General features: G+C 34.3%; 1 protein-coding gene across 1 annotated transcript; it reads right to left on the bottom strand.

Moving 5' to 3' along the window:
* Positions 1 to 2,674: 2,674 nt before the first annotated feature.
* On the bottom strand, positions 2,675 to 3,100 carry LOC149152220 (uncharacterized). The gene has a single exon (XM_089443420.1). It carries the CDS (start codon positions 3,098 to 3,100, stop codon positions 2,675 to 2,677), a length of 426 nt encoding a protein of 141 aa, XP_089299546.1.
* Positions 3,101 to 15,595: the final 12,495 nt, after the last annotated feature.

Here is a 15,595-nt window from a genome sequence, read left to right as displayed (position 1 = left end):
TATTCAAACTGTATCCTGAGTAATTTAAATAATATATAATCTCTGAAAATAAAAAATAAAAAATTCAGATCCCAAATTATAACTAAAAATTTACTACTCATTACAATTTACCGAAAAAAAACAAAAACAAACAAACAAACAAAATTGAATTCGTGTAGATTTGCAAATATATCGAATATCAAATAGCGGTTAAAGCAATGTGAAGTAGATGATGATGTGGTTGATGGGATTAATAGAGGAGGTGTTAGGATTGATTCTTCTCTCTCCACCGACAGATCCGCTCTGCTGTCGGAAAAGAATAGCACGCTTTTGGGCTGAATTCAAGGCATTCACGTGTGCAAATCGAACTATATCGAAATTTCGTATGTTTTTGGTGGAATTAATTGTAGGGTATCTGTGGCGAATGGTCACAATCAAGTGATGCCTGCTACTCACAACTAATCCTAATCCGGCCTAGGGATGAGAGACGCATACGCTTGCGCTCGCAATAAAGTTGAAACCTGCTAATCACAAGGAATCTGACCTTGTGATGCCAAATGCATGACCAATTAAATGCGGGTTAGTTGTCAAATGGATCATGAGGTTGGCTTTCTAGATGACTTATGAGTATGGGTTATTGACCTGGTAATTATGTCTATATGAAATGAAAAATAAATATGTTTTACAATTGTAATATTAACTTAATTATTAGGTAACCGTTATGATCGAAACTCTTTTAAATATTTTTTAAAAATTCACATATTTCCAAGGTAGTTGGGTTGTATTTGTTATTTTAATTAAATTTATTAATTAAAATAAATTATTTTAATAATAAATATTATATAATTTTTTGGGTATGTAGTATTGATAAATATAATATTGACCTATCTTATTATAACAAAGATTATTTATCAAGTAAGAATATTTGTAATAAAATGAGGGTAAATCTTCATGATAAAATGAAGGTGAACTTTCAAAGTTAAAAATCTTGTTACATGTTTTCTTAAAATGATATTTATTTAATTTTATATAGCTCAGTTGTTGGTAGAAGTCTCATTGAATAGGAAGTCTTGGGTTTAAATCAGGTTCAAATCTTGTGCTATCGGCTAATAGGGTAAGAAGTTGGACATGATAAAGATGTAGTCCTACAAACTTACAAAAAATTCTAGTAATAATTTTTTATCATTAATAATAATAGTATTTAAAATAAAATTATAATTTAATTAATTTTTGTAAGGTTTTTTTTAACAATTTGAAATAAAATATATCATGAGTAAGTATTTTAATGTTTATTATAAATTAATATCTATCAACTATTACTACTAAAAATAAGTATCTAACTTTTAAATAAAAGTATATTATTAAATTGTTACAGAGTGACATAGCTATAATTTAAATATTAAATCTCAAATTTTATTTAAATTTGATAATTATTTTAATTATTCATATTATATAAATAAAATGAATAATAAAATTGTCATACGGTGAACATCAATTTTCAAAATCTTTAAAACACTAAATGCTCTTGATAATTTCTAAGAATAGGTATATATTAAGATTGGTGTATTATCCATTTTAAGTTGCAAATTTTGAAAAATGGATAACACAAGTATCCCTTTAGAAATTTTTGTAATGTAAAACGTTCTTTACATAAAACTTTCTATTATGTAATTCTTACATTAATACAATACTTTCAGTTTCAACCTTCGCTTACTTCCAATACAACATTTAATATCAATACAACATTTAATAAGTCCTGTCATAGCCCCAGAGCTTCCCTACACAAAGTAAAATAACATGTGTCTCGAATAACCACTATTGCTAACTAAAATGACTTCACAAACCACTCACGAACTTCGTCTTCATCCAACTATTAGCATGCTCAGCTAGAGCAAGCTCGTCTCCATCTCATGCTTACTCTTTCGAGTCTGCAATAACTCTTCTTGATATGTCAAGCGATGTGTTTCCTCATCACTCGATTCTCCTCTTAGATTATTTATGCATGCCATATCTCTCTAATCAATGCACCAATTTTATCAATTTAATGTGATTCTACATCACGTAACTTGGTCCTCTTGTCTCATCAGGTTTCCCTCAATGAACTTCTAATATAGTACGTGTGTTCATGGCATACTAAATAATATCACTAATTTGACTACATATTGGAAAATACCTCTAAAAGCCACTTTATTGAACACCCTACTAATATGAACCCAATACACCTTCCCAATTTAGAAAACACCTACTTTCACTAGATATTGAAAGTATCCATTTTTTTATTAACATTTTTTATACCCTTTTATATTTTTTCATTAACTTTGAGCCTCATTTGGTTATATACAACATATAAAAACCCTTTACCCCCTATTATATACTCAATATATTATGTCATTCTTTTCTCAATATATTTCCCCCAATATGATTGCATGTGGTATGATATTGATCCACCAATGAAGCCCCCTATGCCCGTTCTCGGTCGCATGCCCTCAGTTAGTCACTCATCTTCAGTGGATTGCCACATCTCAACCCATCTTGTGTGTCGCTCTTGAAACCACGTTTCGGCTCGTCTCATGTGCAACTCTGCCTCTTCTCAACTTAACATGTCTAGACTCGCACTCGAAGTGCTCACTTGTGATGGTGACTCATCTCACAAGGTGGGTGTGTTCGGGATAGCCTGGGGGCATTACATCGTCCTCTACCCTAAGTCATTATCATCCTCAACAATTTTTGGTTCTCTAAGACTGTTCTCAAACTGCTCAATCTCTTTCTCCCATCTCCATAATGACTTTCTTATTTCCCAACCTTCTTCGCCTAATGCACTCTTCCAATGTACTAGGTACTCCCACTTTCTATTTCTTCCAAATTCAATGGTCATGTAGGTAACAATATCCTCAAGCTCCAAATCCAAATGATCACAGATCATAGCCAGTCCACGCGGTGGTGTTGCTCTCTCAGGGTCATCCATAACTAATCGGCCTTTCATCAACTTACTGATGTGGAAAATTGAATGCTTATGATGCATGCAACATGGTAGCATGGGTGGTAAATCAAGATCATAAGCAACTTCCCCAATATTCTTCTTCACATTATACAAACCCTCGAACTTCCTGATCAAGGACATTGACACCCCTCTTGGTGTTAGATATAAGTTTTCATTGGTGGAAAATTGATGGCGAAGGAAAAGATGGTTGCAAGTAGATGGATAAAGGAGCAGAGAATTTGGAGCCATTTTCAATATCACGGATCATCTCAAGTGCACTTGGAAACTAATCAAATGATAGATATCTTTAAGATCTTTCCGATTTTATTTTGAAGTCTAAAAAATCTTCGTGGATCAAAAGTTATTGTAGGTAAAAAATTAGCAATTAAAAAGGTTAAAATAGTAAAACTAGTAAAGGTTGCAAGTCAGAAAGGTTCTGAGTCGGGCCTAGATACGCCTTGACCTTGACCTATTCGGGCCTTTAGGAAAGTTGGCAGACGAGATAGTCATGATTACACACAAAAAAAATAAGCTTCAACCTCCAACCCTCGACCATGTGGTACTTAGGAGTGCCTTCAGCCTAGTCAAAAGTCAGGAGCAAATGCAAGTGCGCAACAAAGGAAATTCTCCAAACCTTGTTCCCTGAAATATTTCAATTGTTTTTAATTTAATAAAGAAATTCAATGAACAACCAAGGCGCGAGACCCCTATTCAACATGGAACTTTTGAAAATGTGTAACTAGGTTTCATCTTCATAAATATGAAATGTACTTTTGATTCTTGTAAATTGTAAAATGAAAGAAAAAATATTATTATTATTTTTGGAGCATGGGTTTCATGCTCAAGGTCTTTTATTTTATAGGTTAAGCACCCATTAAGTGCTTCTAGGGTTTTCCCTAGGTCAAAAATTCAAAAGAGTTATTTTCATGAGTTGAATACCCCTTTGGGCACATTTTAACTTGTAAAGAAAAAAAATTAAAAGTGTCAAAATACCCTCTAAGATCAAGTCGACCTTGCAATCGGCAAGTTGACCTAATTTGACGAGCCACATCTACCTTTGAGAAGCATATATAAAGGAGGAAAATCAACCTCCTTGGAGCACATTCATCTCTCACACATTTAAGCGAAGGAAGAATAGGAAGAAGGAAACAAAGAAGGAACAGGAAAAAGAAGATTTGGTTTTGTGCTATTTCTCTCTCACACGTGCAAAGGAAGGCTAGGGTTTCTATAGCAGGTCTAGGGTTCTCCTCTACAAGTTCGACCTTGAAGAAGAGAAGGCAAGAAGGTCAAGTGAAGGTCACAAAAATCCATCCTCAAGCTCCAAAAGTCCAAGAAATCCAAGTGAAAGTATAAGGAAGTCTTATGAGGATAAAATAAGCTCACATCTGTGGTAGCAACAACTACAGGAGGGTCGAAAATTTCAGGCCTACAATGGAGGTTGAAATTCTGCAACTAGAGGTTGAAGTTGTGCTATTGGAAGAGATTTGACTGGGTTTGACTTGGACAATATCCGGAAATGTTGGACTTGGTCTTGGAGGGTATTGGACTTTGTGTAAAGGTCTTGGAATTCATCAATTAAAGGGTCTATAAGGAAGAGAAGATATTCGCATGTTTTCCTCTCAACTGGGGAGGTTTTGGCCATGGCTTGCAACCTATATTCTGTGTTCTTGTTCTTCTTCCTTTTGGTAGTTGTTCGATGATACACAAACATAATAATACTAAGTGAATCTAATAAGTAAGATAATTAAAATGACATCATAAGAATTTATCAAAGTAAAAGAAATCACTCTAAACCTTGCTCTTTAGATTTCTCAACATGATATCATAACTAAGGTTGGTTAAGGGCATTATCAAGATCTCTACTACATTGAAGAAGTTTCTCAAGAAGTGTTCAAAGCTAGCAAGCCATCTAAATAAAGGTATCAAGGAAGTATTGAATCTTCTATTTACTCCAAAGAAGAAAGTGATAAATACAAAGGATGAAGGGATCTTCTTGGCACTCACTCGCACATTTCAGGATGCAAATATTTGGGTGATCAATGGTGGTGCTTCAATACATGACTAGTCATCACAAGCAACTAGATACATTGTAAAAAGGAAAATCTTCTTACCCTATAGAACTTGGAGATAATAAGAGATACCTTGTAAGAGGAATTGGATCAACCTCGATAGAATTGGAGAAAGGAGGCAATATTGATCCCAACAACATCCTATTTGTTCTAGGTTTAGATAAGAATTTACTCTCCATTTTAATTCTAGAAGATAAAGGTGATAGAGTGGCTTTCAGTGATGGAAAATTCGTAGTATGGAGTAAAAAATCAAGCATAGAAAATGCTAGAGCAATTGACATTTGTGAAGGAATACTTTACAGTTGATATCTCCTCTTGCTCAAGCTCTCGTTCACATTGAAATCAACCCATGTGAGCTTTAGCATAGAATATTTGGTCATCTTCATCTCAAAATCCTTCCAACTCTAAGTTCAATAGTAGATTAAATCCCCGAACTACAAGAAGATCACGAAGGAGTATGCACAGGGTGTGCATTTGGTAAGAACAACAAGAGACCATTTTGAAGCAGTGCTTCACGGTCAAAAGAAATCTTGGATATTATTCATTTTAATGTCTTTGGTCCTATGACTCCTCAATCACTTGGACGTCATCTATATTATGTCACATTTATAGATGATCATTCAAGGAAGACTTGAGTTTACTTAATGAAATCCAAGGATGAAGTATTTACAAAATTTCAAGAATAAAAAGTTGAAGTACAAAACCTTACATAAAGAAGAATCAAGATATTAAGATCCGATAATGGAGGAGAATATACATCCAAGGAAGCCATATCTTTCGGTAAGGATTTTTGGATTAAGAGGGAGATAATATCCCCATATAATACAAAACAAAATGGAGTTGCAAAACGAAAGAATTGATCCATTGAAGAAAGTGTAAAAGCAATGTTACATGATCAATACTTACCGAAATTTTTGTGGGGAGAATCTACAAAGGCAATTGTATATATACAAAATTGAAGTCCCCACAGGCCACTAAATAGCAGAACTCTTGAAGAAGTATTCACTAGGAAGAAACATGTCGTAGATCATCTCTGAATTTTTTGTTCTCTTGCCTATATTCATATACCTAAGGACAAAATAAAGAATATGGATACATTAGGATGAAGGGAACATTTGTTCGCTATAGTAACTCCTCTAATACCTATAGGATCTACATAAAGGAAGGACACTGAATAGAATTTAGTCGAGATGTGATATTTGATTAAAGTATTACATTCAATAAATCAAAGGATCTCCCTATGGACTCTAATGATGAAGAAATTATAGTATTTGAAGAAGAAGTTATTAGGGAAGCAGAAGAAGCATATCATGAAGATGAAGGTCCCAATGAACCTACACAACCTGTGGTTATCCCTGAAACTAGAAAGAGACCTAGCTGGTTGAAGTCTACACTACTTGATGCGTAAGGTCATGGAACAACTCAGGGCACATTCAGGGAGAGAAAGAAGCCCAAATGATACTATGGGTACACAACCTACATGAAAAAACTTATAGAAGAAAAGCCATAAACTTTCAAAGAAATTGCCAATCACCAAGAATGGAAGGAAGCCATGACTTAAGAATATCAATCTATAATGAAGAATGGAGTTTGGGAGTTCGTACCTAGGCCTGAAGACATTTTATGTGGTAACTTCCAAATGGATCTACAAGATCGAACATGAAACATGTGGAAGTATTGATAAATATAAGGCAAGATTTGTGGCTAGGGGCTTCTCTCAACAAGAAGGCATCGACTATGAAGAGACATTTTCTCTAACATCAAGGTATACCACTATATGTTCATTGGCCTCTTTAGCAACATTGACAAGATGGAGCATACACCAAATGGATATCAAGACTACATTCCTGAATGAAACAATTGATGAGGAAGTATATATAGAACAACCATTGGGATTTGAAGTTAAATATATAAAGGAATATGTGTGCAGATTTAAGAAGGCATTATATGACCTCAAGAAAGCACCAAGGGCATGGTATGTTAAGATGGATGTATACCTTCAAATATTAGGCTTCACAAAGAGTTCTGCTAATCCAAACCTTTATATTAAGGTGGTGAAGGAAGAGTCAGTAATAATTGTTATGTATGTCATGAATGACCTTATATTGACAGGTGCAAAAAGTTGAATTAAAGAATGTAAGAAGCAACTAACAGCATAATTTGACATGAAGGATCTAGGGCCGATGCACTATTATTTGGAATAGAAGTTTGGCAAGGACCCGATGAGATCTATCTAGGTCAAGGAAATTATGTGATCAAGATGTTGAAGAGGTTTGACATTATGGATTGCAAACCAATGACAACCCCAATGATAACAAATTTGAAAAGAATAAGGAGTTCTAAATCAAACCCTATGGATCCTTCTGAGTACAGACAATTGATTGGCTCCCAAACGTACTTGGTGAATACTCAAATAGACATATGCTTTGGAGTAAATGTTCTCATTCAATTCCAAGTGCAGCCAAAGTATGATCATTGGATAGTAGCAAAACATATTTTGAGCTATCTATAAGGAGTTATCCACTACTTCTTGAAATACAATAGGAGGAACGATGTCCACTTGATTGGATATACAAATTTCAACTAGGGAGGCAGTGAGTAGGATGGAAGGAGAACTACATGAGTATGTTTTAGTTTTGGATCCTTCATGATCTCATGGATGAGCATAAATCAAAATATAGTTTCCTTGAGTAGTTTTGAGGCAGAGTATATTGCAACCTGTGAAGTAAGTAGAGAAGTGGTCTGGTTGAGGAAGCTGTTATTTGACATATTTGAAGTACTTATGCACCCTATAGTGATACATTGTGATAGCACCAGTTGTATTCGATTTCTTGAAGACCTAGTGTTTCATGAAAATATGAAGCATATCAACAAAAAGTATCATTACATTCAGAAGTTAGTACAAGATGGTGTGTTACAGCTATAATATTTCTCCACTAATGAGCAGGTAGCTGACATATTGACAAAATCTCTTCCTAATAAGAAGATCGTGTATTTGATAAAAAGCTTGGTTTGGCTGATGTATCCTCCCTAGTTGAGAGGGAGAGATAGACACATCATTATTGTCTTCACTTGGGAAGATAGAGTGGAGGATTGGGTAAGCATCCAACATCCGATAATCTTTTAGGATGAGGTAGGGCATCCAAGATAAGAGTAGTCGTGGACTGATATTCTTTGAGTACTATCTATCCAAGATAAGAATAGTCTAAGGAAGGTCATACTCTGTGAACACCTAGGTGGGGTATGTACCTTGAGAGACAATGATCATGGTGTTTATAGATCAATGGTCTCATTAGAATTGTGCTCTAACCTTGTGGAGAGATAGAGTTGTTAGTCAAGGCCTTTCTATATAACAATTTTGGTTGTTATGATGCTAAACAGATGGGTTACAAATCTAACTCTTCTTATGATATCTCTTCATATTGAGAATGGCCATGTACCATTTATGAATACCTCGCGAGTTAAGAGGGAGAGTTGAAAATTGTGTAACTAGGTTCGGTCTTCATAAATATGAAATGTACTTTTGTTTCTTCCAAATTGTAAAATGAAATAAAATTTATTATTATTATTTTTGGAGTATGGGTTTCATGCTCAAGGTTTTTTATTTTATAGGTCAAGCACCCATTAAGTGCTTTTAGGGTTTGTCCTAGGTCAACAAGTCAAAATAGTCATTGTCATAGGTTGAAGACCCCTTCTGGAACATTGTAACTTGTAAAGAAAATTATTTTAGAAGTGTCAAAATACCCTCCAATATCAAGTCAACCTAATTTGAGGAGCCACGCACACCTTTGAAAAGCCTATATAAAGGAGGAAACTTGACCTCCTTGGAGCACATTAATCTCTCACTCATTCAAGAAAAGGAAGAAGAGGAAGAAGGCATCAAAGAAGGAAGAGGATAAAGAAGACTTGGTGTTGGGCTATTTCTCGCTCACGCATGTGAAGGAAGGCTAGGGTTTTTGAAGTAAATCTAGGGTTCTCATGTACAAGTTCAATATTGAAGAAAAGAAGGAAATAAGTTCAAGCGAAGGTCTAAGGAAGTCCTAGGATGGTAAAAGAAGCTCACATGTGTGGCTGCAACAACTGCAGGAGGACCAAAAATTTCAAGTCTACAGTGGACTTGGTCTTCGTATAAAGGTCTTGGAATTCATTAATTGAAGAATCTATAAGGAAGATAATATATTTGCAAGTTTTCCTCTCAAGTTAGAGGTTGTAGCTCCTTTCATTAGTAACTAATAAGCTTAGGGTAGTTGCCCCTTTCAGTAGTAGCTAATAAACGAGGGAGTAGTGGCTTCCTTTTGGTTATAGTTAGAGAATTATGTAACAACAAGTTGAAGCTTGCCTTTGTGAAAGTAACTGAAGGAAAGTTTCAAGAATATGTGTTCTATTTGTACTTCTTATGTTGATTCTTGTGATGCTTATATGAATTGTTGTTGATGTGATTATTGGTGTCCTAGTATTCTTTACAAGTGAAAGAAAGTTGTAAAAATCCCTCAATATTGATTCAACCCCCCTCCATATTTCCATGATTTCTTAAAATTGGTGTTAAAGGCACCAGGTTACTACAATATTATTTTAACAATTGGAAGAAATATCAAGGACATTGGCAAACTAGGAAGGAGGATACACCAATAGGGTACCGATGTTCAATGGAACAAACTGTGTTATAGAATGTCAAGATGAAAATCTATATTCAATATCTTGGTGCTAATGTATGGGATGCAATGGAAGAAAAATATCAAAAGCCTCAAGCCTTGATTAGTAGAGATCATAATATTGAGTTTACATGTAGTGCTAAAGTTATGAATGTTATAATAGTTGGCCTACCTTAATTAGAACTAGTCAAGGTCATGGATTTCGCTACTGCAAAAGCTATTTGGGACAAGATGAGCAGTTGCTATGAATGTGAGAACAAGATAAATTAAGCCAAACTTCAATGTTTTAGAATGAAATTCGAATATTTGAAGATGCACGATGATGTACATTTTTCTAAGTACTTTCTTAGAGTTGATGAGGTTGTGAACACTATAATAGGTCTTGATAAAGAGTTAAAAGAGCCAGTAATAGTTCAAAAAAGGTTGAGATCTCTCCCTCATATATTTAATCCCAAGCTGTCAGCCATTTAAGAGATGACAAATGTAAATACTCTCACTTTGGACCAACTACTTAGCACACTTCTTGCCTATGAGATGAGAATTGCCAATGGAAAGCTAACAACAAAAAGGTCAACATTCCAATAAGATAAGAAGCCCAAGGAAGAACATAATGATTAATGTTGTGAATTAAACAAAGAGGAAGCTAAGAATGTGAGGAAGCTCAAGAGAGTCTCAATAGAGTACAAAGATAAGATACTTTCAGTTCTTTAACTGTGGTAAATTAAGTCACTATGCTTCCAAGAGTCCAAAAAACAAGAATAATGAATATGACCCTGGAGAGAAGTTTATAAAAGTGCAAAAGGTTAAAAATAAGGCTATGAAGAAAATATTATACACCTAAAATTCCATCTCTTGTGAAATTGAAGGCAGCCAATCATCAGATGAGGACAAAGAATATGAAAGCTCAAAGGAATTTATGCTCAGGGTTATAGATAATCTAGAAGTATAGGATGTTGATTTTGATGGAGAAGATGCCAAAGTGGACTTATAAGGTGAGTTGGTCAGTGCTCTTCAAGAATTTCAGAGGCCGAGGAAGAAAAATAAAACACAAAAAGAATTGTTGATGAAGGAGAAAACTAAAGTTATTGAACCTCTACTCCTACAAATTGAATAAGATAAGAAGATTCAAGAAATCCTAAATCAACATCTTTGTGAGAAAAATCAAACATGTGAAAGGCTTGAACGAGAAATTGTTTCTCTGAGAAAAGATCTTGAAAAAGCTAAAACTCAACTGAGCTTTATTGAGAAATTTGGAAAAGGTATTGAAAGTTTAAATGCGATCCTTGATGCATAAAGGGTCTCCAATAATAGAGTAGGTCATGGATTTGAGGTTGGGTTAAGATCAAAAGCTGATGTGAAGGGCAAGACAGTGATTACCTTTGTGCAAGCAGAAAAAATTATAGACAATGTAGTAACCAAAATTAATGCAATGCAATGGACAAGAGATAAAGGGAGCACAAAATAAAATATTTCGCCAAAGACAAATCAAGTGTTGCAAAATCACAGGGGCTTCACTCAATTAACCTCTAACATAGCATGTGCATTTGTGGCATACTAAATAATACCCTTAATTTGATTACATATTGGAAAATAACTCTAAAAATCACTTTATTTAACCCCCTACCAATACTAACCCAATACACCTTCCAAATTTAAAAATCCCCTACTTTCACTAGATATTGTAGGTATTCATTTTTTCATAAACATTTTTTATACCCCTTTATATTTATATCCCTTTATTTTCATTAACAATGGTAAGTAGATTCTACACCTAGAAAGAATAACCTAAATACTAGGTAGCTGAAAACTTGAAAGTTTTAATAAAAAAGAGGCAGATATAAGTTGGTTGATTTACAAATACATGTGTGGAAAATTTGAATGGAAAATACATAGTTTTTAACTCTCAATTGCATCTATCTTCTATTGAATACTGAAAAAGATACACTACAACAGTTCAAAATAAAACCTCGATAACCAAAACAATGGTGTGCCTTTCATCTTGTTTATAGAAAAGAAGAGGAGAGAAAGTACAATGAATATGGACACATGAAAAATCATATTTGGTTGTACTTTGTCAAATCATATCCCTAACCTGATCACCTAGTGCACCATAGTTGCATGCTAAGAGTGCCAAGTAAGTGTGTCTCCATCAAAAAATGAATCAGAGCATGCAATCATGCATCCCTTCCTTGAGATCTGTGTCCTCTACCTAATATGGGAATTTCTCATGCATAAATATTCTAATTGACTAAGGATCTGTAGTCTCTTAGTAAGAATATATCATGCATGATAAAAATAACAAAAGAAAAGCTCTAATAATAGAAAAACTCTACCCAAAATTGAAATTGCTAAATTTGAAACAACATCTAAACTAGAATTAATTGAAGTTGTGACATGTGTTCCCTTAGCATGCATGCACTCTCTTCCAAACAATAGTCTATTTCACTATCTCCTATGGCATGCATGTGCCCTCTACCAATAAATAGTATATATCATTGTCTCATTCACTTTCTATCAACCTATTCATCACATATATGCCATATATGTTGTATTATCTACTGACCCATCATTGAGAGGATCACTAGTGTAGCAACATGTAAAAAATCTTAACGCACACATTAGACATAGATTATATAAGTAGTAGTAATGTGATGCATGTATGTTCTAGAGCAAGGCTACTTGGGAGCGGTGGAACAAGCAGGAAGTGAGACTAGAAGTAGGAAGTGGGAGTGGGAGCAGGAGTGAGTAGTGACATTTTCAAAAGCTCCCAAGTTGGGAGTGATTTTCGGAGTGAATTTTATATAATATATATTTTATATATGATGATGCATATATGTCAACAAAAGCTTGTAGAATGATGAACTTGTGATAAAAAATAAAAGCATGGATTAAACCATATGAAATCATTCATCTAGTAGTTATAACCTTCATCAACGATAGGTCCACAAATTACAAGTTCTCATTTATATAGGATGTAAGGGTGCACATAACCAAAATAACACCTAGTGCAATCCATCTCTTAACCAAAAATACATCAACAAATAGACTTTGGATGACATCTAGCATCCAAAAAAATCACACTATAATAAATACCTACATATCATCAAAATCATTTTCTATCTTGGGATCTTTGTCATTAATATCACCCTCTAAGCATTAACATAAGGTACAAAAAATGTAGCATGTTATGTCAATATTTCATTTGAGTGAAAGGTACATTTTTTGAAGGGTCATGACAGAGGAGTTTGACAACCAATGTCACTATCATCAAGGCACATAGAGAACTTGGTTCTCTTGATTAAATATGAGTTTCATGTTAGAAAATTATATATTACAGAACAATGGAACACATAAAATATATTGCAGAAATACAAACACAGAAAACACATAAAACAAGAGAGACATAGATATACGTGGTTCACCCAATTTGGGCTACGTCCACAGAGAAACAACCAGTCATTCCTTTTATATTATCCAGCAAATTGAAGAGATACAACCTACAAAAGATCCATTGTAATTCTCTCTTCACTCTCACACAATCTCCTATCTCTTTCTCACTCAGAATACAGATCTACATAGACGTAATACGTTTCCCTCATTTATAGTGAGGGGTTGCCTTCTAGGGAAAAAGCCCTAAATTAAACATAACTTCTACCATCAGATCTCCGCCTAATGAACGACTCAAATTGACTACAAAATTACAACATTTTACAAGAAAATTTTACATCTATTTTTAGCTTCGGGGGCAACGCCCCCGATCCCCCCGCCAGGGGGGGCCTCCCCCCTGGACCCCCCTTGCAACGTATATTTTACGGGCGACGTTGCGGCCACATTACGAACTGGGGTCCAATGTGGCGATACCTCTAAATAAAGAAGATAATCAGGCTCCACACCGAACATTTCATACCCTAGTACATGACAAAATCCAATGGAAACATTGTGGTCCCCCCAATCCTGAAATCCAGAAAAAATAAATAAGTTTTTTGGATTTTAAGTGAGATCTAAAATTCTACTTTCTCCATGTGCAATCTAATGAGGTTAGAACCACTCTAAAACATCCTGAGTCATTTCATGGTAATGTTAAAAATTCAAGTAAAATGATGAAAATGAAAGATAAAGGAGAATGTCACTACTACCAGGGCCATAAGTTTGAATATCAGGCTATTGTTGACCTAATATTACCATAGATTTTTCTTTCTTGCTCCCACAATACTCTTGGACCTCTATTTCTCTGGCCCACTTATTTTTTGCCTCTGTGTGGCCAATGTATTGTATAAACAATACCTTATAATACATGTATTCCTATACAACATATAAAAGCCCTTTACCCCCTATTATATGCTCAATATATTATTTCATTTTTTCCTCATTTTTTATCCCCCAATATGAACGCACATGATATGGCATTGCTTTTTCAGTGAAGTTCCCATGTGCAAAATAAGAGGAGAAATATGATTAAGCAAAAGTAAAATATTTGAAGGTTGGATTCATAGAGAAGAGCTCATCCAACCTTGTAAAATTGATTTTCTCCTGGGTATGAAGACATATTTGCAGGTTATTGTTTTACTTGTACAAATCATGTGCGCAAGATAGTGAATTTCTAGGTGAATTTATCATTTAGACAGCTCATGCCATGAAGAAAAAAATATCAGCCAAATAATCAGTCTATCAACCAAAGGATGAAGAGACGCATGCACAATAATTTGTTCTCTCCTTTCAACAATTTGATTCAATATGATGCCTGTCAAAATTTTGGCCATAGAGCAACTAATTGCAAACCTAGAAATAAAAGGCCTAATCCAATTATCAAGAAAACAAGCTAGCAACCTAAACACTGAAAGGAAAATGAAAATACAAAGAATTGTAATATTGTTGTATATGCTCATAATGAAGGAAGCCATGGATATGTGGACCGTGGTTTTTCCAGGCACATGTTAGGAAACAAAACTATTTTTTTCTCACAAAAACTAATTAAGAAAGGTGATGTGACCTTTGGAAATAATGCACCTCGTAAGATTGTTGAAAAATGAGTTGTGAGCCTAGCTAATGGAAGAGGTAAGGATAAGGATGTGTAAAAACTCCTTTCAACTATCTACTTACCATAAATTTGTAGGTACAAAGTGAAATCTTAAGAGCATGCTACGTTTTCACTACAAGGGATGAGACACTTAATAAAATACATGTTCAACTGTGTCTATATATATATATATATATATATATATATATACATTCATCATAATTCAATGTATATCATATAAAAAGAAGGGAAAAAACCCACAAAACCACCAACATCGATCATCTGAGACGATTACACTAGGCCACAGGGAAATTGAAAAGAGAACTATACTCGATAATCTCAAACCCACCTTGCCTTAGAGAATTGAAAATCACTTCAGAACTTTGTTAGTCACAAAAATGATTTTCTCCATAGGCCTGAGAATGTATGCATGCCTAATTGGATGTAACGAGTTTCATTTTATAGGGTTCGAATAGGTCAATCAACTCAACAATTGGAGGGAATATTGAAATTTCAACTTCGAATTTCATTATTTCTTGACGCTTTTGATTCTGTTTAATCTTAAATTTACTTTGGAAGTGTATTACACCCATTGCTTAATTGAAAGCCCTCCATAAACTTTATGGTCGAAAAGGAATTTATGGAATTCCTTTAATTAAAAGTATTCCCTTTTTTTAATTAAACCAAGATGATATTCTTCTAAACCCATGAACACATAATATATTTTTGTGTCATCATACTCGTTGTCACATCATCATTCTTAAGGAGGGTATTCCACATGTTTAGGGCCATTGGTTGAGACTTCAACTTCAATTCGACATATCATTAGTGAAATTTTGAATTCTCATATTGACCTCAAAAAAAATTGTACAACCAAAATCAACTTTGTACGAACCAA

This window comes from Pinus tabuliformis, chromosome 9 (genome assembly GCF_031772625.1).
Source record: "Pinus tabuliformis cultivar Carrire ecotype Pingquan chromosome 9, CPIR1, whole genome shotgun sequence".
NCBI lineage: Eukaryota > Viridiplantae > Streptophyta > Pinopsida > Pinales > Pinaceae > Pinus > Pinus tabuliformis.
The sequence above is the reverse complement of the archived record's forward strand: the minus strand, read 5'-3'. Positions and strand labels throughout refer to the sequence as shown.

What these genes read in the sequence shown, in the direction of transcription:
- LOC149152220 (XM_089443420.1), bottom strand. Translation starts at nt 3,100, where the DNA reads ATGTCCTTGATCAGGAAGTTCGAGGGTTTGTATAATGTGAAGAAGAAT.